At 34.4% G+C, this 27,349-nt stretch overlaps 1 protein-coding gene across 4 annotated transcripts in view; it reads left to right on the forward strand.

Annotated features, from left to right (window-relative positions):
• LOC123536128 (sodium- and chloride-dependent glycine transporter 1-like) overlaps positions 1–26,442 on the forward strand; it is an 89,866-nt gene extending 63,424 nt beyond the window's left edge. For 3 of the 4 annotated variants that reach the window (XM_045318960.2, XM_045318959.2, XM_045318961.2), the window contains exons 13-16: positions 1,085–1,184; positions 5,499–5,605; positions 6,074–6,247; positions 15,666–26,442. In XM_045318960.2, the coding sequence (XP_045174895.1) occupies positions 1,085–1,184; positions 5,499–5,605; positions 6,074–6,247; positions 15,666–15,809 (525 nt within the window). In that variant the 3' untranslated portion in view covers positions 15,810–26,442. Of the gene's footprint in view, positions 1–1,084; positions 1,185–5,498; positions 5,606–6,073; positions 6,248–8,090; positions 8,138–15,665 lie in introns of all 4 variants that reach the window. The other variant, XM_045318962.2, reaches the window with a different exon arrangement.
• Positions 26,443–27,349: the final 907 nt, after the last annotated feature.

The following is a 27,349-nucleotide window of genomic DNA, read 5'->3' on the forward strand; positions in this document are numbered from 1 at the left end:
AGAGTACAAGTGTCATATGAGGAGAGTACAAGTGTCATATAAGGAGAGTACAAGTGTCATATGAGGAGAGTACAAGTGTCATATGAGGAGAGTACAAGTGTTATATGATGAGAGTACAAGTGTCATATGAGGAGAGTACAAGTGTCATATGAGGAGAGTACAAGTGTCATATGAGGAGAGTACAAGTGTCATATGAGGAGAGTACAAGTGTTATATGATGAGAGTTCAAGAGTACAAGTGTCATATAAGGAGAGTACAAGTGTCATATGAGGAGAGTACAAGTGTCATATGAGGAGAGTACAAGTGTCATATAAGGAGAGTACAAGTGTTATATGATGAGAGTTCAAGTGTCATATGATGAGAGTACAAGTGTCATACGAGGAGAGTACAAGTGTCATATAAGGAGAGTACAAGTGTTATATGAGGAGAGTACAAGTGTCATATGAGGGGAGTACAAGTGTCATATGCGGAAAGTACATGTGTCATATGAGGAGAGTACAAGTGTCATACGAGGAGAGTACAAGTGTCATATGAGGAGAGTACAAGTGTCATATGATGAGAGTTCAAGTGTCATATGAGGAGAGTACAAGTGTCGTATGAGGAGAGTATGTCATATGATGAGAGTTCAAGTGTCATATGAGGAGAGTACAAGTGTCGTATGAGGAGAGTATGTCATATGAGGAGAGTACAAAAGTCATATTAGAAGGTACACTGTTGTGGGTTCAAACCTATGACTGCTGGATTGAGCAGTTGATTCCTTTACATTTTCAAAGATTACTGTCTCGGAGCCATAGTTTGGCTTTTGTACACTCTTTTTAGCATTACTTTGGAAACCTGTGGTCTGGTGCTTTTTTAACAAGATTAGGAATTGTATTACATGATCTTATATTAGAACATTATTACAAAATATTTACACTAATTGGAGTGTCCTGAGAAATGTTTATTGGTAATTTTATAATTATTAAGGACCACATTATACAATATTAAGTAACTCTTATGTGTTTTAAATCCTGACTTGGAACATTGAGGGGTATAAATATAGATTGTCAGCAGAACTTTAATAAGAAAGTTTGTTGGTTTCTAGGGAGGTATGTATGTGTTACAATTGATGGACACATACGTATCAAGCTGGTCTGTATTTGTAATGGCTGCCACAGAAAGTATTATATTTGGATGGATCTATGGTAAGGAAATGACATACAAACTGCATGTTTGACAGGGTGTTCTGTATTTGGGCTATGCTTCCTAGTTTTCTCTGGTATTTATTTGTTGACTTGGTCTTTGAGCTGGCAGTTACCAACTGGTAATCAGTTTACTTTTTAAAGTTGTGTTGAAATTTGTGAGCTGAAGTATTTTTATAGGTTTTATAAACTGAGAACAAAAATGCAGTAGAAAATTACTGTATTGTTAAAAATCTCCTGATTTCTAAACAGAGTATGATGTTTTTAGAGGTTTCTTTTAATAGCAGTTCATAGCTATAGTTTCATGACTTTCCCAGTTGAATATATTTTTTCATTTGAATAAAACAGATTCTTTGTTTTACACAATTAAAGGAAAGCTGATTACTAGTTGATAATTGCGTAACTGTATATACATTTGTCCATATGTCAAGCCGGATCATAAGGCAATACATACACCAGTCAAAACATGTACAAATACTTGCATTTACTATACATTTTATATCTTCCTTCGAATGTTTATAAATTAGGAGTGTTTTTAATTGATAAAATCTGGGTTCCAGAACATAAAGCGGAGTTTGGAGAAGTGTAAACACACTAGCATTTGGTTCACAGTCTTGAAATGGTAATAATACATCCTAGACTGGTCTTTCAAACTTACTTTTTAGTTTCGGAACTATGACTTGTGGCAAAGTATATACAGCAATATATTAATTTTGTTGTTTGAATTTTCAGTTTTTGCTATGCAAGTTCTAGCATTTACTAACATTTTGTTTAGTCTGTTTGGTGTTCTTGATATATTATCAAGGTATTACAACTGTGTCATTTAATGATGTGTCTGTCTATATCTTGAAGTACATAGTCTGCATATGCTTAACTAACACATTTGCTTTTTGTAGGAACTCTACTTCATTGAACCAGAAAATTTCTGTTTATCTTTATGTATGCAGTACCGTTTACGACTGCACATTCTGTAAATGGTATTGTTTACGGATGCAGTAGCATGGTTCTGATCTGTAAGTCACTTCAAAGCTAATGATTTGTGAAACACTGTTTCTTTGTAGGGTGGTGTATACTTGTTACAGTTAATGGATGCCTATGTGTCTAGTTGGGCAGTATTTTTAATGGCTGCCACTGAATCAATACTTTTTGGCTGGGTGTATGGTAAGAGGGTATTTCACATGATTGTGCACATACAAAACCAAACAAGTTCTATTATAGACTTACAAAAAGGACTAATTTCATAAGTAATTTTTCTGTTTGAGTAAAGTATTTATTTTGGTTGCAAAAATTTGGAAATAGGATGTGAAAAGAATAATGGTAGTTAGACTGAAAATGTTCATTTTATGAAAAAAAAATAGAAAAAAAGGGTTAGATAAAATATTTTCGACAATTTTGTAAGTCTAGAGGGAAATATTCACACCCAGTAACTGTTGTAACAGTAATTTAATAAAGCAAACCATTCTGTCTATAAACACAATCTCTTTCTTTACTTCAGTTAGTTCTAGTCACTAGCTTTAGTTTAATAGCTTTTTTTTTTTCAAAAAATTGGGGTAAAGTCAGGTAATTATTTCAGAGGCAGTGAAAGTAGTTTCAAGAAAAAGAAACAGCATTCAAGGTGTGCACAGTAACCTGTAATAGAATTAATTTTTTCACAAAACCTTCAGAAACTGCATGTTACTATTTTGATGGTAAGAGTTAGGTATTTAATAAAGTTATTGAAGCTATTAAATAAAGTTATTGAAGCTGTTAATATTCTGTGTGAGTGAAAATTTTGTGTTCGTTTGTTATAGTGTCCCACTTTTTCATTTTGCTAATTCAGTTTTTTTCACATTGGTTTAAACTTTGATGTGGACCTAAAAGGTAGACAGCAGTTTATCCAACAACTGGTAACCTTTCCTTTAAGGAAATGTTCAATTACCATACATGGAAATGTTATTACGATGGTCATTTTACTTTCATCAACTTTCTCAGGATTATTTTTATACTTCTTAAATAAATTAAGGACCTGAAAACAAGACAGCATTTTAAATTGTTTGGCATAAGTTTATAAGAGCTTTTATTAAATGTCAGATCAGTAGTAGAAGGAATCCATACAGAAGAATGGCAAAAGGACGTCATGGGATATCTTTTAATATGAACACTCTGAAAATGTACAGGTCTTTAAATTATTTGAATGAAAAAAAAGAAACATTTCGTTTCACTTTTTGTTGTAGTTGTATTGTCAGGTGTCATCCTATTTTATCAGTAGAGGTAGAGCAACTGTATTTTGAATTTATACCATGCTTTATGATTTGAAGGGTGGGGGTTTGGGGGGATGCTTAGTGTAATGAAAGATAGATAGCAGTGATATAAAACAATTTCTGTGGTTATTTTGGTATCGGTATTTTTGTGTTTAATTGACCTGGTTGTTGTGTATTGTTTTATATCTTACTAAACACCATATTGTATATTAGGGACTAACATAGGTTGCTTTTCTTAATTTTCAGTTTATTAGGTAATGTATATAACATGTATTGTCCTTATTTAAACCACATACTACATGAAACAGTAAAATCCTATATAATAAGGTTTTCTCAGTCTTGTGACAGGATACTACAACAATGCAAGTTAGAGCACCGACCAATATCAGCTATAAATAATAAATAATACTTTGAAACAATTTGGTTTCTTTAAGTAATTGAAGCTGTGGTAAGCTCAGTAGATCAAGCACAAGTTGATCAAAATGTCTTCAGTTTGAATCCAGAGTAAGGTGTACTCTTCGATGATATACTGAAGACAAAATGTGTTAAGTCAACTGTCATCTTATTTATGAGGGGTTAAAGTTATTAGTTACAAAAGGAGAACAAGATTGGTAACAAAAAAAGAATTAAATAATGGAAACATTCTGTCAGTCATTGTTTATTAAATCTATTTATACAAATTTTGTAGATTCCGAAGATTTTTATTAAACTTTCAGATTATTATGAGATACAGGATTTTATTGTTATCCCCTTTTCTAAGTTCCCTTACAGAGATTTATTTAAGTACCCCACTGGAGAGCTATTTATATCCCGTATCAGAGATGTATTTAAGAACCCACACCTAACTTTATTATCCTTTTCATTCAAATTCCCCAAATGTAAGCTTTGAATGATGTTCAGTTGTTCCCACCTTCCTTTATACTATGGCTAAGTTAAGCTTAAGTAAATCTCCTGTCAGATTCACCTCCATTTGTAATAGCCTTTTCTTGGAAACAGAACATTTTGTTATTTCAAATAAATTATATGATCTTGATACGCTATCAGCAAAATTTGCACTTCTGCTACTGTAATTAACTGGTGCTGGACACGTTAAAAATGACACTGTTACAGATGGAGAGAATGTAACTGTAGAAAAATGTCACAGGTCTGAGTTGTACCCGGCCAAGCTTTATCCTGCCCAATTTCTAGAGCTAGTTTGTTTATTTTACATTTTAACATTTAATGTATTCGTTTGTAAAGCAGTTTTAAGTAGAGACCAGTATGATAATTGCACTGTTTATCTTAGTGCCTGAATAGTTCATATTAGAAATAATACCTGTTGTTTATAAGTCTTGCTACCACAGCCACCAAAAGTGTTGATCTGATTATGTTGATGTGCATGATATTCACTGGTATATCTGATGAATGGTGTATAGTTTTAACAGCAACCCCTGTATTTCACTCCTGAACATAAGATATTACTTTTACAGTGACTTCCAGTTACTTGCCCCTCGCTGATGTAGGTTTCAAGCCTCACTCTGTGTGTAGATTTCTTCATGTGAGGAAGCCATTCAGCTGGCTCACGGAAGGTCACTGGTTCTACCCAGCTCCTGCCCTTGTCTGAAACAATGCCTGGAGGGTCACTAGGGGCCGTCCTCCTCCAAGAAAAGCTGGAAAAGTCACCATGCAATAATAAATTGTGTTAGTGTTGCCCTAAACCCAACAAAATAAATGTTCGATGGTGACTACACTATGCTGCATCTAAAAGTCAGAAGGATGAGTTTTAAAGGAAAAAAAGCTGAAATTTTACAAAATTTTTTAGATCTACATCACTATCTCTGATAGCAGTTTAATACTATACACATGATTAATAATTGTTAAGTAGGAATGGTATTGTCTTATATTTAAACAGATATTAAAGTATCACTCAAAATTCACTTTTAAGTTGCATTTACTAATTAATGAAAACAATTACATAATTTGGAAAGAAAACATTTGTGCTAAAAATCTAGAAGCTTGCCTCTTTAAACCCAAATAAAGAGTTCCGATAATTTGTCACCTTGGAGCAGTTTAATGAATGTATTATATTATATTACAGGTACAGACAGGTTCCTTCAGGATGTTGAGCTGATGATTGGTTCTATGAGAAGATGGAGATTGTTCTTCAAACTGTTCTGGCAGTTTCTTTCACCATTTACTCTCATTGTATGTATTTAGTTACTAGTATTGGTAATACTATTAAATCAGAACTAATAATGGGGGACTAATTTTCATGGAGTTTTAATGATGTTTCTACAGAATAAAATCCAAATGAACATCTGAAGTTCCCATTCGTTCAAATTTTTCTTGTAAATTTGATTTTCATGAATTTTTGTCTTTGAAAATGGCTAATTGAGTTAAGTATATGAAATGTTATGCCAGCAGAATGAAGTGAATACACTGCTCACTTTTGGATTTAATCAATGGTGTGACTGGAGCAGTAACAGGTGACAATATTTACATTACAGTCTCCCTACGGCTTTTGTGATATATTCTTACACATAAGAACTCAAAAGACGGGTTGTTCTACGATAAACCACACTTCTGAGCTTATTATTTCTTAATTATGTGTACATAAAAAAAGTTGTGTTTGTAAATTGCAGAAAATATGTAATCAGTTTTGTTGATTTCCAGGCTGTATTTATATTCAACTTGATCCAGTATACCCCAATCACTTACGGTAAATACAAGTACCCGGCCTGGGCTGATGGTCTTGGCTGGATCCTGGCTCTGTTCCCGTTAATGTGGATATTTGGCTCTATGATCTGGAAAATAACAACTGTCAAGGAGGATATGACATTGTTAGAGGTATCTCTTTGTTTGCATATCATTTAGGGGTTTTGGTGCTTTATGATATCACATATAAAGATGGCTGAAAAACTTGCCATATGACCTAAGTCATGTTGGTGCATGGGTCTCTAAACCCAGCAAAACAACCAGAAGTCACTTGCCCCTTTTGTTTCAACTTAACTAACATTCAAAAGTCTTTCATGGTTTCTGAAACACTGATAGTTCTGCCGGTTTAACAGATTTCATAGGAAATTCTTTTCACAGGGGGTGGGGGATATTTACTGTTATACAGGTATGACTGTCATTGTCTGAAATAAGGCCTTGAGGAGCACCTGGTGTGTTTATCCATCTGTAAAGTTGGAAATTTTGCCCTAAGATCTGACACTTAGTGCTATGTTGAGCTATTAGTATCATTGAAGGTCTGTTTTATGTCTGGTTGCCTACAGTTCTTTAACGGAACATCTCCTAGACCATAAAGCTTAAGGAATGTTGCTTAAGTGGCCTACTTTCAAATTCCTGCAGATTTATGTCATCCATAGTTTGGTTATTATGCTCCCCAAAGGTGGAAGCTTATAGTTGTTGCTTCGTCAGTGTCTGTCTGACCTGCAATTCTAGGAGTATTTCTCAGCAACCACTGGCTGGAATTTAGTGAAACTCCATAGAAAGTTCACTAAAAAGGAGGAGATGCGCATATTGTCTTCATGTTCTGTATGGATGATTTTTCACTGAGTTATAACCCTTTGAATATTCAACATTATTATACTGAAGCACCAGTTCTCATTCAGAATATTTGTCAGAAAACGCTGTCTGGAATTCAGTGAAACTTCATAGGGAGCTTTACCAAGAGGAGATGCGCATATTATCTTCATGTTTGGACTTACAGTAGGATGATTTTTCACTGAGTTATTGCCCTTTGATTATTCAACATTAGTGTACTATAGCACCATTATTGTCCAGAGTGTTTTTCAGTAACCACTGGCTGGAATTCAACAAGAGTTCATAGGAAACTTATTTCTCAAGAGGAGATAGATATATCTTCATGTTCTAGTTGGATAATTTTTCGTTGAGTTATTGTCCTTTGATTATTCAACATTAGTAAATTATAATGCCAGCCATGTCTGGAGTTTTCCTCAGCAATCATTTCATAGGAAGCTTCACTCTCAATCTTGCTAGAGTTCTAAGAAAGTTGTTTTGAAGCTTCACTACTAAGACAAGGTATGTGCCCTGTTGATGAATTCAGCTTTATGCTTTTAATTTAATGCTATAAACATTTTTTGGGGAGCATCCATCAGTTTTGACAATATTTCTTGTCTTTAAAATCTTCTCTGAAAGCCCTGCCCTGATTTCACAATAATTTCACACAAATATTCCTTGGTTGACCTACCAAACTCCTTCAGATTAAGTTACCTGGAAAAAAAAGGGATGTGGCGTGTTTTGCTATATAGGAAATCTTGTCAGAAATTGCTGGCTTAATTTCAAAATAATTTCACTCAAATGTTCCTAAGTTTACCCTCTACCCAAGTGTTGAAGCCAGCTGTAAAATTCAGATGAGCGATCATGGCCCTTCTGCCATACTTTGATTTGCAAAAATGATTTATATACTGTTGCAGTATGGAAAGATCGGTGTTTTCTGATTCACAAAATGCAAAATCAGATGAACTTTCCTTTCAGTATATCTTTGATTTGTTGTTTCAGCTTGTGTCATTAAGTGTGCATAAAATCAGGAGAATTCTCTAATTTTCCCAAGCGCAATATCCAGAAAAAAAGACAAAAGTTAATCATCATAAAACAGATACTCTTATTTTAACTTTTATTTCATATTTTAGTTATTTTCAGCAAAACTTTTTTTTATTACTTGTAGAAAGTGAAGTTCCTTTGTAAGCCTAGCCCAGAATTATGCCCATCAAAGTAATGTTTAGTTGTTGATGATTTCAAACTGTACTCCCATGATTCCACAGCTTTGCATGTTTTGCCTAAGACCAATTTCTTGTAATTGATTTAATCTAGCAATTTCACACTTGCGATTAACTGCAAATAAATGTCTTGTTAAAGAAACAATTTGGCATGCAGGTTTTACAACTTTACTTTACCCCATTATTATTGATGCAGTTAGCTTTCAGTACTTCAAAATTGCCTACATTTAATTTTCTGTTTATAGGAGCACTTAAAGTTGAAGAAAATGTTAGCATGTTCAAAATTCGGCTGAGCTAGTTTTATGATATTTTATTTGTTATATGGCAGTTACATTGTTTTGTTTCGATAGATTTAACTAGTAAACATAAGCTTCATTCATGACATCATTCTGTACTTTTGATTACTCCCATACCAAACTGCAGCTGATATTCTGTCTTTTGTAAGCAAAACTGTCGGTTAGGTGTAGACTCGCAATGAGAAGGTGATAGGTTGGAATGATGGGTATGTGTATGTTTTCCAGATTGACTGATACATCTAAGGTCATTCATCCTGTAGAGATATTCTCAAAGAACAGGGTGATACTATTAACCCATACCCTGCTAAATCTCTAAAATGAACTTGTCCACCTTTCAATTTGGACAATACCATTACCTGTTAAAAGGGGTGCTTACCAAAAAGATACTGACTGAACGGCGAACAGTGCAGACCGTGCTCAGACTGCAAGGATGTGCAGGCTGATCTTGGTTTACACTGGTCACAAAGGCAGAATCACTTGCCGCCAGCAGGCTAAGGGTAACTGAGTCTAGGAATAGGTCATTCACCATTATGTAGAGGTGTAACGATATATCGCAATTCACTGGCGATACGCATATCATATCATAGACCTGTTTCACGATACAGAAACGATACAGTGAAAAGTAGAAACATTGAATGAAAACTTTCATAGTCAGTGTTAAAGATAGTAACTAAACAAATTTATCATTTGTAACAGTTTCCTTAACCTTATAACATTAATTTCAAGTACTTTCCTAGTGCAGGAACTTTGTTTTTAGCTTACCTGAGCAATGCTCAGGTGAGTTTTTCTGATCATTCGATGTCCAGTGTCTGTCTGTCGTCTGTTGTCTGTCTGTCCGTCAACATTTAGCTTGTGTATATGATAGAGGCTGTATTTTTCAACTGATCTTCATGAATTTTGGTCAGAATGATTACCCTGATGAAATCTAGGCCGAGTTCGAAAATGGGTCATCTGGGGTCAAAAACTAGGTCACTAGGTCAAATCAAAGAAAAACCTTGTGTATGCGATAGAGACTGTATTTTTCAATTAATCTTCATGAATTTTGGTCAGAATGATTACCCTGATGAAATCTAGACCGAGTTCTAAAATGGGTCATCTGGGGTCAAAAACTAGGTCACTAGGTCAAATCAAAGAAAAACCCTGTGTATGCGATAGAGGCTGTATTTTTCAAGTAATCTTCATGAATTTTGGTCAGAATGATAGCCTTGATGAAATCTAGGCCGAGTTCGAAAATGGGTCACTAGGTCAAATTAAAGAAAAACCTTGTGTATGCAATAGAGGCTGTATTTTTCATTAATCTTCATGAATTTTGGTCAGAATGATTGCCTTGATGAAATCTAGGTCAGCTTCGAATATGGGTCATCTGGGGCAAAAAGTAGGTCATTTGGTCAAATCAAAGAAAAACCTTGTGTATGCGATAGAGGCTATATTTTTCAATTGATCTTCATGAAATTCAGTCAGAATTATTGCCTTGATAAAATCTTGGTCAAGTTTGAATATGGGTCATCTTGGGTCAAAAATTAGGTCACTAGGTCAAATCAAAGAAAAACCTTGTGTATGCAATAGAGGCTGTATTTTTCAATTGATCTTTATGAAATTTGGTCAGAATTATTGCCTTGATAAAATCTAGGTAGAGTTTGGTTATTGGTCATCTGTGGTCAAAAACTAGGTCACTAGATCAAATCAAAGAAAAACCTTGTGTATGCAAAAGAGGCTGTATTTTTCAGTTGATCTTTATGAAATTTGGTCAGAATGATTTCCTTGATGAAATCTAGGTCAAGGTTGAGTATGGGTCATCTGGGGTCAAAAACTAGGTCACTAGGTCAAATAAAAGAAATACTTGTGTTTGCTCCAATTTTAATGATACTTGGTCAGAATATTTTTTTCCATTCAATCACTAGGTCTGTGTTTACACTGTTATGGTGTATTATGGTGTGTTTCTCAGGTGAGCGACCTAGGGCCATCTTGGCCCTCTTGTTTCTTTTTTCATTTTGTCACAAGAATGCTCAATGTGTATTGCAATATGATGAATATGTACTGTATCGTTGCATCTGTATCATGATATGTATTGTATCGTGTGACTAGTGTATCGTTACATCCCTACCATTATGTACATAATTATACACATACTGATGAATATGATTTTAATGTTAACCAGCTAAACAAAATTTTCAAAGATAACTCGCGAAAAACATTTGATCAGTATAGTTGTATTTCATACTGGAACTGAAGTAGAAAGAAAAAGAAACATAATTCAGATGCAGTTACCCTTCATTGTATGTGACCTTGCTTTATAGTGTTTGTAAGACTGAATTTTAAGGGCTGCATTGTTCTATCTGTAAGTTTTATAAGTGGTTGTAAGTTAATCTGTAAGTTCCATATGTCAAAACTAGTTTTTTTAGCTCAGCTGTCACAAAGTGACAAGGTGAGCTTTTGTGATCGCGCGGTGTCCGTCGTCTGTGCGTGCGTGCGTCCGTAAACTTTTGCTTGTGACCACTCTAGAGGTCACATTTTTCATGGGATCTTTATGAAAGTTGGTCAGAATGTTCATCTTGATGATATCTAGGTCAAGTTCGAAACTGGGTCACGTGCCTTCAAAAACTAGGTCAGTAGGTCTAAAAATACAAAAACCTTGTGACCTCTCTAGAGGCCATATATTTCACAAGATCTTCATGAAAATTGGTCAGAATGTTCACCTTGATGATATCCAGTTCAAGTTCGAAACTGGGTCACGTGCCTTCAAAAACTAGGTCAGTAGGTCTAAAAATAGAAAAACCTTGTGACCTCTCTAGAGGCCATATATTTCATAAGATCTTCATGTAAATTGGTCAGAACGTTCACCTTGATGATATCTAGGTGAAGTTCGAAACTGGGTCACGTGCCTTCAAAAACTAGGTCAGTAGGTCAAATAATAGAAAAACCTTGTGACCTCTCTAAAGGCCATATTTGTACCCCCCGACAACAAAGTTGTAAGGGGGGGTATACTGGTTTCAGGTTGTCTGTCTGTCCGTCTGGTCGTCTGTCCGTAGACGCAGTCTTGTGCGCACCATCTCTCCTTATCCCCTTGACAGAATTAAATGAAACTTCACACAAGTGATCAGTACCAACAGTAGTTGTGCATGGGGCATGTTAGGTTCTTTAAGAAAAAAAATTTGCAGAGTTATGGGACTTTGTTTTTTTGTTACTATACTATATACATAGACACAATCTTGTGCGCACCATCTCTCCTCATCCCCTTGACACAATTTAATGAAACTTCACACAAGTGATCAGTACCAACAGTAGTTGTGCATGGGGCATGTTAGGTTCTTTTAGAAAAAAATTGCAGAGTTATGGGACTTTGTTTTTTTGTTACTATACTATATACATAGACACAATCTTGTGCGCACCATCTCTCCTCATCCCCTTGACACAATTTAATGAAACTTCACACAACTGATCAGTAACAACAATAGTTGTGCATGGGGCATGTTAGGTTCTTTCAGCGACTAAAATTGCAGAGTTATGGGACTTTGTTTCTTGTTAACATAGTATGTACATACAGCCTGCATATGCAATCTTGTGCGTGCCTAATCTACCAAACCCTTGCACACAATTTAATGAAACTTCACACAAGTGATCAGTACCAACCCTAGTTGTGCATGGTGCATGTTACATTCTTTTAGATAAATATTCTGCATAGTTATGGGACTTTGTTTTTTGTTACTATACTGTATACATACAGTCCACATAATTATGCAGTCTTGTGTGTGTCAAATTCAATGTACTGTGTCGGTGCATGAGGGGGGTACATTCATCACCTTTAGTGATAGCTCTAGTTTTCATGGGATCTGTATGAAAGTTGGTCTGAATGTTCGTCTTGATGATATCTAGGTCAAGTTCGAAACTGGGTCACGTGCGGTCAAAAACTAGGTCAGTAGGTCTAAAAATAGAAAAACCTTGTGACCTCTCTAGAGGCCATATATTTCATGAGATCTTCATGAAAATTGGTCAGAATGTTCACCTTGATGATATCTAGGTCAAGTTTGAAAGTGGGTCACGTGCCATCAAAAACTAGGTCAGTAGGTCAAATAATAGAAAAACCTTGTGACCTCTCTAGAGGCCATATTTTTTATGGGATCTGTATGAAAGTTGGTCTGAATGTTTATCTTGATGATATCTAGGTCAAGTTCGAAAATGGGTCACATGCCTTCAAAAACTAGGTCAGTAGGTCAAATAATAGAAAAACCTTGTGACCTCTCTAAAGGCCATATTTTTCATGGGATCTGTATGAAAATTGGCCTGAATGTTCATCTTGATGATATCTAGGTCAAGTTTGAAACAAGGTCATGTGCGGTCAAAAACTAGGTCAGTAGGTCTAAAAATAGAGAAACCTTGTTACCTTTTTAGAGGCCATACTTTTGAATGGATCTCCATAAAAATTGGTCTGAATGTTCACCTTGATGATATCTTGGTAAGATTTGAAACTGGGTCACGTGCCTTAAAAAACTAGGTCCGTAGGTCAAATAATAAAAATACCTTGTGACCTCTCTAGAGGCCATACTTTTCATGGGATCTGTATGAAAGTTGGTCTGAATGTTCATCTTGATGATATCTAGGTCAAGTTTGAAACTGGGTCAACTGTGGTCAAAAACTAGGTCAGTAGGTCTAAAATTATTAAAATCTTTTGACTTCTCTAGAGGCCATATTTTTCAATGGGTCTTCATGAAAATTGATCAGAATGTTAACCTTGATCATATCTAGGTCAGTTTCGAAACTGGGTCACGTGTGGTCAAAAACTAGGCCAGTAGGTATAAAAATAGAAAAACCTTGTGACCTCTCTAGAGGTAGAGCTGTCATCGATAGAAATGATATCGATGTATCAACGATATTTTTTTGTCGATTGATTATCGATTCCCATTTTCAAAAATCGATATTTTACAGAGAGAAAAACTATCCAAATAAACACTACCTCAGACCCTAAAAACAACTTAGTTTCACAAAGTTGTAAATTTGGATGAATGCAAAAAAGGAGTGAAGGCAAAATAAAAATGAAAGATGTTATTAATTTTTATTTATTTCTTTTATTTCATAAATACAAATACAACACAATCAAACAGAAATATGAAAAGTAGGCAGTAAAACTAAAAATAGCATTTACAGGAAGGTATATAGTATGCATATGAACAAACGGGTCGTTAATCTAACTTAATAATCGATATATCGATGTATCGTCGATATTTGTCTTCTGATATATCGGTATCGTCGTTATGCCTAAGACCCATATTTTTCATGAGATCTTCATGAAAATTAGTGAGAATGTTCACCTTGATGATATCTAGGTAAAGTTCAAAACAGGGTCACGTACCTTCGAGAACTAGGTCAATAGGTCAAATAATAGAAAAACCTTGTGACCTCTCTAGAGACCATATTTTTCAATGGATCTTCATGAAAATTTGTCAGAATTTTTATCTTGATAATATCTAGGTCAAGTTCAAAACTGGGTCACATGAGCTCAAAAACTAGGTCACTATGTCAAATAATAGAAAAAACGACGTCATACTCAAAACTGGGTCATGTGGGGAAGAGGTGAGCGATTCAGGACCATCATGGTCCTCTTGTTTTGAGTTCTCTTAATGTTGACGAGAGGGGAAAAATCATATATAAAAGTTAGGTTTTCAGAATACTAGGTATGCAATAATTTATAATACTTGATGTAATAAGTAGTAATTGAAGATAAAGAAAAATCATAAAAGGTTTTTTTTTAGCTCACCTGTCACAAAGTGACAAGGTGAGCTTTTGTGATCGCGTGACGTCCGTGCGTGCGTTTGTGCATGCGTAAACTTTTGCTTGTGACCACTCTAGAGGTCACATTTTTCATGGGATCTTTATGAAAGGTGGTCAGAATGTTCATCTTGATGATATCTAGGTCAAGTTCGAAACTGGGTCACGTGCAGTCAAAAACTAGGTCAGTAGGTCTAAAAATAGAAAAACCTTGTGACCTCTCTAGAGGCCATATTTCTCAATGGATCTTCATGAAAATTGGTCAGAATGTTCACCTTGATGATATCTAGGTCAAGTTCGAAACTGGGTCACGCGGGGTCAAAAACTAGGTCAGTAGGTCTAAAAATAGAAAAACCTTGTGACCTCTCTAGAGGCCATATTTCTCAATGGATCTTCATGAAAATTGGTCAGAATGTTCACCTTGATGATATCTAAGTCAAGTTCGAAACTGGGTCACGTGCGGTCAAAAACTAGGTCAGTAGGTCTAAAAATAGAAAAACCTTGTGATCTCTTTAGAGGCCATATTTCTCAATGGATCTTCATGAAAATTGGTCAGAATGTTCACCTTGATGATATCTAGGTCAAGTTCGAAACTGGGTCACGTGCGGTCAAAAACTAGGTCAGTAGGTCTAAAAATAGAAAAACCTTGTGACCTCTCTAGAGGCCATATTTCTCAATGGATCTTCATGAAAAATGGTGAGAATGTTCACCTTGATGATATCTAGGTCAGGTTTGAAACTGGGTTACATGCAGTCAAAAACTAGGTCAGTAGGTCAAATAATAGAAAAACCTTGTGACGTCTCTAGAGGCCATGTTTCTCAATGGATCTTCATGAAAATTGATCAGAATGTTCCTCTTGATGATATCTAGGTCAAGTTCGAAACTGGGTCACGTGCGGTCAAAAACTAGGTCAGTAGGTCGAAAAATAGAAAAACCTTGTGACCTCTCTAGAGGCCATATTTTTCATGAGATCTTCATGAAAATTGGTGAGAATGTTCACCTTGATGATATCTAGGTCATATTCAGAAGTGGGTCACGTGCCTTCAAAAACTATGTCATTGGGTCAAATAATAGAAAAACCTTGTGACCTCTCTAGAGGTCATATTTTTCAATGGATCTTCATGAAAATTGGTCAGAATTTTTTATCTTGATGATATCTAGGTCACATGTGCTCAAAAACTAGGTCACTATGTCAAATAATAGAAATAACGACGTCGTACTCAGTTCAATACTAGGTCATGTGGGGATAGGTGAGCGATTCAGGACCATCATGGTCCTCTTGTTTCAACTTTTCCACTTGATTTTAGCTTGATCACAGTTTCTGTTATCCCTCAGAAAGCAATAAGTACTGGTCAAACATTGATATGCATAGGTTTTGCAAGAAATTACTAAAACATTTCTGAAATAAGTGAAAACAGATAAATTTCACATTTAAATGTTGTTCTTTTTTCTCTCCAATTGCAGAAAGTGAAGTTCCTTCTAAAGCCTAGCCCAGAATGGGGACCAGCTCATAAAGTACCTAAGTTTGATCTTCAGGATATCGAGGGCGAGAAAAATATAGAAAACCCAAATTTCATTAGCAGTAATGACAGTGTAACTAAGATATAAACAGCATTCAGACAACGTTAGACAAGAAGGGTTGCTACGCTACAGAAAGAAATGGATAAAGAATGGAAAATAAAGATAAAGAATTTTGGTGACTTAGTTGAAGAATTAAGTAAAAAAGATAAAAAGTATATGATTCTTGCTAGGAAAGTGTAGCAGTCTTATTTTGTGATTTATAGATAGTTAATTTTCTACTTTTTTTTGTGATGGAATTGATTTGAACTTCTAATTTTATACAAATAACTCCTACTTATGACTCTTAACTTTGTTGGATAGAATAAACTATTGTTTTTGTTATTTATTTATATAAAGTATTGAATGAAAAAATCCTACTGTTATAAAGGTTTAAATGTTCAAAATTTTCCTGGTAGATTTTAACAGTTTCAAGTAAAGACTGCTTTATTTTACAAGTGGAATCTATATTTTTGATACAGATGAATATATGGTATTATGAACAAAGAAATAAGAATTCAAGTTGATGGGAAAAGAATTTGAAACAGAAAGAAGTTAACAGGTATAATGTAAAAAGTTTTATGACAGATTTTTGAAACAAAGATTAGAAATGCTAAGCAACCTTTTCATATAATAAGCACCTTAAAGTTGGAAGACAAAACCACCTTAAGGTGTAGTTACCAGAGCTGTTTGCTGTATCTGCACAAGCTGGTCATTTACACCCCAAGTATACAAGACCATCACTAAAATGACCAGAGGGTTAGCGGGCCAAGTAACGGGCTCATTTAGGGGTGCTTTAACAAAGAAGTTATATAATTTATGAATAAAGAATTTACATATGTAGGCAAGTTTAGTTTAGATTAGAAAGAAATGAAATTTAGAAAAGAAAAATTTTATTAATAAGGATTTCGAGAGGCATTACTTCAGTCTATTACATCTTTATGCAGAAGATACACCTTTAGTACCAATTGAATTACATTGATATAATTTTGATTGCATTTAACACATCTTTTGATGTAAAAAAAAAAAAACAAATGACAAAAAAGCCAGATAAATTCTCATAAACGCATTTGTCAAAGATTTTCATTGTATGGTCGAATCATTTGAGGCAATATTAAAGATGCAAATAAACTCATTAAAGATTTTTTAACTTGTTTTATTGATAATTGTTCTCTCGGTAAATTTTTATGTCCCCCTTAGAAGAAGGAGGGGTATATTGTTTTGCAGATGTCGGTCGGTCAGTACGTAGACCAATCCGTTTCTGGATGATAACTCAAGAACACTTGGGCCTAGGATAGGGAGGTTGGTCATCACCAGCAGATGACTCCTATTCATTTTGAGATCATTATGTCAAAGGTCAAGGTCACAGTGACCCAGAACAGTTAAACGTTTTCCAGATGATAACTCAAGAAAGCTTGGGCCTATGGTCATGAAAGTTGATAGGGAGGTTGGTCATGACCAGCAGATGACCCCTATTGATTTTGAGGTCAGTGGGTCAAAGATCAAGGTCACAGAGACCTGGAACAGTTAAACGGTTTCCGGATGATAACTCAAGAATGCTTGGGCCTAGGATTGTAAAAATTGATAGGAAGGTTGGTCATCACCAGCAGATGACCCCTATTGATTTTGAGGTCAGTAGGTCAAAGGTCAAGGTTACAGTGACCCGGAAAAGTTAAATGGTTTCCAGACGATAACTCAAGAATGCTTGGGCCTAGGATCAGGAAAATTGATAGGGAGGATGGACATGACCAGCAGATGACCCCTATTGATTTTGAGGTCAGTAGGCCAAAGGTCAAGGTTACAGTGACCCGGAACAGTTAAACTGTTTCCAGACGATTACTTGAGAACGCTTGGGCCTAGGATCACAAAACTTGATAGGGAGATTGGACATGACCAGTAGGTGACCCCTATAGATTTTGAGGTCAGTAGGCCAAAGGTCAAAGTCATATTGACCCGGAACAGTTAAACCCTTTCTGGACGATAACTTCAGAACGCTTGGGTGTAGGATCACGAAACTTTATAGGGAGGTTGATCATGACCAGCAGATGACCCCTGTTGATTTTGAGGTCAGTAGGTCAAAGGTCAAGGTCACATTGAACCAGAACAGTAGAACTTTTGTTTACAGTGAGCAAATAATTTCTGTTCCTTGTGCAATTACTGAATGCATCAAGGGGGGCATTTCGTGTTCTACGAGCTCTTGTTTTTAGAAGTTTTGTTTCTTTCTGGCTTTGTTTGATTCAAGATCTTGTTCTACTGTTACTTCCTGCAGACAAATTTGGTTTGTGAAAGTATGGTAGTAGGACATTTGTCCACCCAGTGAAAAGAAACTACTGGGGGGCAAGTGTCCAGCAGTCCACTTTTTCATTGGGGCTGGGGTGGCAAATGTCCTGAGGGGCAAATTTTGTGCAAGCTAAAATCTTGTAATAGTCTGTGTGGTATCTGCTGGAAATTACAGTAATACACATTATTTTAAATGATTCTTTTTCAAGACATTGTGCTAAGACTAAATGCTTGTCTTTTTTTTTGCTCAGGGTTCATGTATACTTGATGTGTATTTAATTTAAGAATAAACGTTCTGAGCAGAGTACATGTTTATGTATGGAAGCTTAAAATATACTGTAGAGAAAGAATGTATTTGCAACCAGTGTGAAGTCCTAATTTTCTCATCCCACAAATCATTGCATTTTCAACATTATCTGTTGCATAAGTTTTGAGGGCATATAGCAAACACGGGCTATCTGCCTTTTTATAAATGATGATAAGGCCTTTTTGTATAAAGCCATTGCTGAGTGTTGTTGTCTGATTTCATTGCATATAAGCAGATAGCACTTTGAAGCTGTCACTTGTTTTATACTTGCAGAAAAGCTTTTTAGATAATTTGCATAATATTTTCTAAACAAGCTAATTGAAAATTGTCCTGCATTTCTATTTGTTTTCTGGTGCTGACATAGTTTATCGTAAATATTTTTTTTAAAATTCATGTTTTTAATGTACTGACTTAAAGGGACAGATGGCTGCTAAAACCCGCAATTACATTGAAAATTTAAAAAAAATGTGCCAATGCAGAATTATTTTGAATAGTGCTCTCTTAAAACAAAAGTGCTAGAATGAAAAATATTTAGTAGTGAGGTCATATAAATAGTGCTGTTTTCTTTTCTTTCTGTTTTTTGGTATTGATTTCTGTATTTTTATTTTTTGTGCTGTTTTTATGCTGAGTAGTGCTTGTTTTAGATTTTTTGTTGTAAATTCAAATAACTATTTAATTATCATTTGAATTATGAAAGTACAAGAAAATGACTAACACATCGAGGATGAACTTACTGCCTTTCTGGTAGCCACTGTATAAAATATTCTTTTTATGGCTGCGGAGTATAAGGTAGATGTGGCAGTTTAGTGGAAAGGGAGAAAATACAGAGGCTAATTAAGGCCAGGTTAGATAACTTTTTCCATTAAATATTGACACTGTTTCATTTGAACAGCCGGTTACTTTAAGCCTTAAGACAGCAAGATCATAATCATGAACTCTTCGTCCAGTGAATTTATACAGTTATGTGCCAAATTAAACTTGTTATGTGAACGTAAATTTGGCACATAACTGTACAATTCATAAATTTGATAGAATATTTGTCGTTTTTCTGTGACATGCCTATATACTGTTATGTATATTGCTTCTGTTTTAGTATCATTCTCAGCTTCTTAGAATCTCAGTGTGGTGTTATATACTTGACATATACTTTGCTTACATCTGCCTAGATATACATATATATATGTATTACATTTACTCTTGTTGTTGTTGTTGTTTACAACTTGTTTTTGGTTTTGTTTTTTGTTAGCTCTACACGATTATAAACATTTTTCAACACATCACTGTTAAGTTTATTTACATATACAAACATACATCAATACATACATTGATACATACATACATATGAGAAGGCCTCAGTTTTTTATGGAAATGTTTATAGTGGAGTCTAGTATGTCCATGTCAAAGGCAAATTTGTGAACATTTATGTCTACATATTGAATAATGAAGATATTTTATCCCATTAAGACATTTATAATTTATATTTCCATATAAACTGTTTAAACGATGGTTTTAGCCCTCCTGCTTACCTTAATAGAGAGAGCACAGACCTGCTGATTGCAGGGTTCTGAGTTTGATCCCAGGGTGAGGCTTAATCGAAGCATGTGTACTATGAAAAGATTTTTTGAATTGGTTTGTGCTTTAAATAGAATATATACATCAGAATTTGTTAAGCCATCTATACAGTCAAGGAAATTTGAAAAAAGAATAAAAGCATTTCAAGATTTATGAAGACAAGTATTAATATTCTTATCTTACAGAATTAACATCTTACAGAATCTCTGTAGGGTTCATTTAAGCTTTACAGGTTTCTCTTTAATGTCATTTTCAAAATGATCTGGTTGGTTGATTTGGGTTCAACGCCATTTTTCAACAGTATTTCAGTTATGTAACGGCAGGCAGTTAACCTAACCAGTGTTTCTGGATTTTGTACCAGTACAAACATGTTCTATGCAAGTAACTGCCAACTTTCCCACATGAATCAGAGGTGGAGGACAAATGATTTCAGACACAATGTCTTTTATCAAATCGTCGAAGAGAACATACGCCTCGCCCAGGGCTTGAACTAGCGATCCGTAGATCTGCGCTCTCCCTATTAAGCGAAGTGGGCGGGCTCATATTTTTTTTATTTTTTTTTTTCAAAATGAATAAATAATTCACTTAAGGTTCATGTTAGATATTATGTTACACTCCGAAGAATTTTCAATTTGGAATTACAGAGTTTCATTTGTCTATTGGTCACATCACTAAAGAATCAAGGAAGCATCTGGAAAAAAAACTGCCAAAATTCCATTGGGGACTAAGTAACAAAATTCCTTAATACTATACTTTTTGTTGAATCTCATATAACATGTAATGTTGGTGTGAACAGAAACCTTATCAGATGAATCTCATTCTCAGTAATATTTTTATGTTTAAATATTTAATCTACTCACAGTGAGGGTAACATCACTGAATACAAAATGTATATTTCTGCAAAATGTATGTATGCTTGTAAATATATCTCCAGTAATGTAGATCTTTTTATCTGTTTTCTAGGATATATAACATAATATTTGCAGCACTGGATAAATGTTGTCAATGTTACTGAAAGAAAACATAACTGTTATGATATAATGATATGCTGTGAAACAAAAGTGGAGTATTTTTTCACCTAGATAGGAAATACATGGGCTGTTTAATGTGCAGACTCCATTGTACTTCTTACTCCGATGAAAACTACAAAACTTTGTTTCATTCATTAAATACTAACAAGTAAGATGTTGAATTATTAATTGAAAGCTTGGAAGCATGTTTTTATTGTATTGTATTTCCTATATGTTGCAACAATTTTATACACAACATATACCTTTCCTGAAAATAGCCCTTTTCTTGCATAAATTCTAGATCTTTGAAATGAACATGTGTATTAAAAAATGATACGAGTTTAAGATTGTATCTTAAGTATATAGTGTCTTATGACCGCATACGGTCTGTTTATTTTGAATGATCTCCTTATTTAGTTCTCTTAAGCCCTCCTTGGGTAGCTATTCTGTACTGACTTGGTTGGCGGGTGTTTTTACTTACAACTATATTTTAAAGCTTGTTTATATTTTGTTGTTTTATCATATGATGACAATATTTACATGTAATTCTGTTTGTTTTATGGTCTTAAAGAGAATTTATCATTTAACTTGGGTAAGGTATATTTTAAAACATGATATTTTAATTATTATTTTAGAACAAACTTATTATTTTACCTTTTTGAAATGTTAAATGAAAGTATGTTGTATTTCACCTTATTGCATGTCATTTAAACTTTAGAATTTAAATTTATTTTTTATCATTTTTTAAACCTTGAATTATGTACTAGTTTGAAACTGCTGTTAATGCATTTACATTTCATTTGTGACCCATTTCACCAGAATATTTTATTCAGTTTGTATGACAGGAATTGCACAATTTACTTACCTAGTTTATTTGATAGGCAGCTATAAGTGATGTATGATGCATTTTTGTTTGATTATTAACACATCAAAGTAACCTTTTCACATTTTCCCTTGTTATATATATTCAGTATTTAGTTGAGTATCAGTAAAACCCTGAATTCTCAACACTGCACTGGCATTTTCATGAATGCCTGTAAGAAGGTTAGTAAAGAATGAACTTACTACTGCCATGTATTTCCATATCAAAGAATTCAGATATCTTGCACATCCACATATAAATCTCACAAAATGTGTATTAAGTTGTGTTGGTTTTATGTCATAGGATACATTTATTAGCATCAAAAATCATGTGACATAACCCAGCTGTTGATAAACATTTTTCATACAAGTTGAATTAAGAAATGGTAAAATTTTCATGTGAAATAACTGCATTTCTAGTGTTCATATGAAAATTATCAACCTTCCTTTTAAATCTTCAGTGTCACACTTTCCTGACTTTCTCTTATTTTTGAGAATATGTATGATGTAAATAGGATTTGTAATACTTTATGTACAATATTTGCACTCAAAAGAACTGCAATGTCATCTGAATAAATAATAATAATATTCAAGATAAATTTGTTTAAACTTACTATTACAGCACTTGAAGCCCACAGGCAGCAGTAAAGTGCCACAGACTATGAAACAACAACTTTAATATAAAGAAAGAGATTCCTGCCAACAAATAGATCTGTCTCTTCTTAAGCAAGAAAATTTTAAGTTCATTGCAGTTCTTTTGCATTTGGTGATGGGGTTTTTGTTTTGCTGTTTCCTTTTATTCTAGACTTTCATAGATTTTGGGTGAGAGACAGTGTGACCTGTATGCTTTATTTTTGTTTTACTGCAGATTAGGCTTTTCCTATCTCCTCTCCATCAGGTTATACTTCATTCTATTCATTTCAAATTGTATTTAAATATTACTGAGTAGTGAATACCTACATAGTGTGATATATATATATATATATATATATATAAGTTGGAAGACATAGTACAGGCCTGTGATTTCTCAGGGCTGGTCCTGATTTCAGGCTTCTAGGTGAGAGAATTTCCCTATAAAGTATAATTCAATTGAAAAAAAAGAACATTTCAGGTTTCAGAATGTCACTGAAACCTGAAATTTTGAAGCTTTTTTGATTTTTGACTGAATCCTGGGCCTGATAATAAAAGAAATTTCCTTGAGATTTACTCCTTATCATTTACATGCAAACCATGGGATGTGTTGTACAGACAAAATTTTATATTAAAAATCATTGATTTCACCAGGGCATTCTAATCATACAGATTTCACATCACAAATAAAAAGTTGGCATTAAATACAACTAAATAAAGTTAGTTTTTGTAGTATTTTAAGTTGACATAATAAGAAAAATAGTAACATTTTTAAAATGGAATGAAATATTACCATATACTTTGTAACATAGTTTTTGTAGTATTGAATATATTTTTGTACCCCCCGACAACAAAGTTGTAAGGGGGGGTATACTGGTTTCAGGTTGTCTGTCTGTCTGTCCGTCTGGCCGTCTGTCCGTAGACGCAATCTTGTGCGCACCATCTCTCCTTATCCCCTTGACAGAATTTAATGAAACTTCACACAAGTGATCAGTACCAACAGTAGTTGTGCATGGGGCATGTTAGGTTCTTTTAGAAAAAAAATTTGCAGAGTTATGGGACTTTGTTTTTTTGTTACTATACTATATACATAGACACAATCTTGTGCGCACCATCTCTCCTCATCCCCTTGACACAATTTAATGAAACTTCACACAAGTGATCAGTACCAACAGTAGTTGTGCATGGGGCATGTTAGGTTCTTTTAGAAAAAAATTTGCAGAGTTATGGGACTTTGTTTTTTGTTACTATACTATATACATAGACACAATCTTGTGCGCACCATCTCTCCTCATCCCCTTGACACAATTTAATGAAACTTCACACAAGTGATCAGTAACAACAGTAGTTGTGCATGGGGCATGTTAGGTTCTTTCAGAAAAAAAATTTGCAGAGTTATGGGACTTTGTTTTTTTGTTACTATACTATATACATAGACACAATCTTGTGCGCACCATCTCTCCTCATCCCCTTGACACAATTTAATGAAACTTCACACAAGTGATCAGTAACAACAGTAGTTGTGCATGGGGCATGTTAGGTTCTTTCAGCGACAAAAATTGCAGAGTTATGGGACTTTGTTTCTTGTTAACATACTATGTACATACAGTCTGCATATGCAATCTTGTGCGTGCCTAATCTACCAAACCCTTACACACAATTTAATGAAACTTCACACAAGTGATCAGTACCAACCCTAGTTGTGCATGGTGCATGTTACATTCTTTTAGATAAATATTCTGCATAGTTATGGGACTTTGTTTTTTGTTACTATACTGTATACATACAGTCTATATACATACAGTCCACATAATTATGCAATCTTGTGTGCGTTAAATTGCAATGTACTGTGTCAGTGCATGCGGGGGGTACATTCATCACCTTTAGTGATAGCTCTAGTTTCTCCTAAATTCTCTGTGTAGACAATCTGTTTGTATGTTCTGTCGTATTCAGTTTGAATGGATAACTTTTAGTATCATTAAAACTTATCAGTTAAGGGAACTATTTTCAGCTGAACATGATTTTACATTAATTTTTGTGTTACTCCAAAAATAGATATCGGTACACTTGTTTATTATGCGATGTCTTTCCATAAAGTCACTAGACTTTACATTAGGTCGAATGCATAAGCCCGTGGAATTTTGGTTTGTTAGCACACAACTTGGAATAATATCACAAAAGTAGTTCACTGGTTTGTTCACAAAGTAGTTCCTCTTAATTGGTTCATTTTTCCCTAGTGAAAAAAAAAATGTAAATGAAAAAAAAATCAAGTATTGGTACCATAACTGAATTGTAGATTGACTGAGGGATCTTAATCTTCGTCATGTGCTGGATTTGATTGACAGTTAAGTACGGTATGTGCTTTAATTCTAAACTAGTCAGTGTAAGGCTGTACGAAGGAAATGTAGGACAAAGTCCCTCACGGTTAAACTTTTTCCCCTTCCAAAACAAAAACTATTGACTCCCAGCTTTTAAATTTGATATTTTGGAAATGAGGATATGGTTTGTTTGGACAATAAGGCAGGTGATTTTGTTTGGGGTAGGGGAATTTGTCCATAATCCTTTGGAAGTACATTTGGGGTTTTCTGGATGGGATATAGGGTAGTAAATTAATTGAATGATAACAATACTAATAGACCCACAAAAATAGGTGCTATATGTGAAGTCAAAATTATGAAAACCATTTGGATGTATACTTTTCAGCCACTGAAAAAATGTATCTAGTCATAATTGGTTAAATAATTACTGTATGGAAGATGTAGTGCTTGTAATTTTATACTTCATTCAGGTATGATATTTTACCTGTTTCTAAGGCAACATTTAGCTGATCAATAGTTCTACAATTTAAAGTTAACCATTCAAAGAAATTTGTCTGTTCAGAAGGGCTTGTAATTAATCAGACCATGTTTGGTCAAAAATGTTGTAGGGCAAACAAAGCATTTTTCTTTTGCAAATGTCTGTAGTCCAATTTGACAGCTTAATAGTGCCTTGATAAGTTATGTAACTTACTGTATGTAAAGCTAACAAGCTGTATGTTGTAACTGCTATAGATGTTGGTGTGTACCTCAGTGCGATTTACAGGAAAGTTTATATTGTTTATTGTAGCACTTTGAGTAATATTTATATTGGGCTTATTATGAGAGATGGTCCTATCTACACAGGAGATTTTTGTATGTAGATTTCATCTGTCAACAGGGCTGTAAACATAAGTGTTTATTGAACAATCTTGGTGTAAGAACAGAGTGTTTATTGAACAAGCTGATTTTTGTTGAACAAATGTGATGCATATTGAAAGAATATGGTGTTTATTGCAAGAACACAATGTTTGTGGAAGGAACAGGGTGTGTATTGAATTATGTTTTGAAGTAGTTTATGAAAAATGCATTAGCTTATTAATAGAACATATTGAAGAAACATGATGTATATTGAAAGAACATAGTATACAATTGATAAGCATGCTGTCTGTTCGATAGCCATGATAGTATCATTAAAAGATCAATTGTTTGTTGAAAAAAGTACAACATGATGTCTTTTGGAAATTAAAAAAAAACAACATTTTGTTTACTGAACAAACATTCTGTGTTATTGAAAGAACACGATATTCATTAAACCAGTATGTTATGTTCATTTTGAAAAGAATATAATTCTTAAACAAACATGATGCTGAATGTACAAATCAAAATGTTTAATAATAAACAACATGTAGTTAACTGGACAAATATTGATTTGGAAAAGTTAGAGAATTATGAGCTGAAGAGCTATATCGATATAGTAAGGAACATGAGCAACTAGAACACATTTTTAAAGTTCTTTGGATTTCTCAGGACAAAATACAGCATTAATACCATTGTTCATTAGATTTTTGATTTCATAAGTTTTTTTTGTTCATAAAACGTTACGTTTACAGCTCTGTAGCTTTACAAATTTAATTGCTGACTTTTGTTTACTGACTAATGAAGAGTTGGGGGTTGAGATTTAACCTCACTGTCATCATCCAAACATTTCAATAAACACTGTAAATATGCTTGAAAATACGTTGTTATTACTTCCTTCCTTAGCACCATGCCTACATCATGCTCCCTTGTATCTCCTGCTAACATACTTGGCCTCAGTTTTGTACAAATCTAGGTTATTTAAATTTCCTGGAGAATTTGCTGTCTGGACCCAGTTGTTTCTGAGTTTAGCAGGTGATTAAGCTAACAGTTGATTGACTTTTAGATTTACATTTCGACACTTTACAAGACTTAGTGAAACAATATTACGAACACTAAAAAGTCTACAGTAAAATCAGAACATTATACTAGTTTTTCCCACCAAGACAAATATTTTGGACCAAAGTTTATATTCATGTTAGTTAAACAGTGACTTAAAGTTTCGAACAACTGGACCCTGGTTGTAGATGATTTATTTAAGTGTGAAAAAAAAGGGTCAGCTGAATTTTTAGCTCACCTGTCACAAAGTGACAAGGTGAGCTTTTGTGATCGCGCGGTGTCCGTCGTCCGTCCGTGCGTTCATCCGTAAACTTTTGCTTGTGACCACTCTAGAGGTCACATTTTTCATGGGATCTTTATGAATGTTGGTCAGAATGTTCATCTTGATGATATCTAGGTCGAGTTCGAAACTGGGTCACGTGCCTTCAAAAACTAGGTCAGTAGATCTAAAAATAGAAAAACCTTGTGACCTCTCTAGAGGCCATATATTTCACAAGATCTTCATGAAAATTGGTCAGTGTGTTCACCTTGATGATATCTAGGTCAAGTTCGAAACTGGGTCACGTGCCCTCAAAAACTAGGTCAGTAGGTCAAATAATAGAAAAACCTTGTGACCTCTCTAAAGGCCACATTTTTCATGGGATCTGTATGAAAGTTGGTCTGAATGTTCATCTTGATGATATCTAGGTCAGTAGGTCAAATAATAGGAAAACCTTGTGA

This window comes from Mercenaria mercenaria, chromosome 17 (genome assembly GCF_021730395.1).
Source record: "Mercenaria mercenaria strain notata chromosome 17, MADL_Memer_1, whole genome shotgun sequence".
In the NCBI taxonomy this organism is placed as follows: domain Eukaryota; kingdom Metazoa; phylum Mollusca; class Bivalvia; order Venerida; family Veneridae; genus Mercenaria; species Mercenaria mercenaria.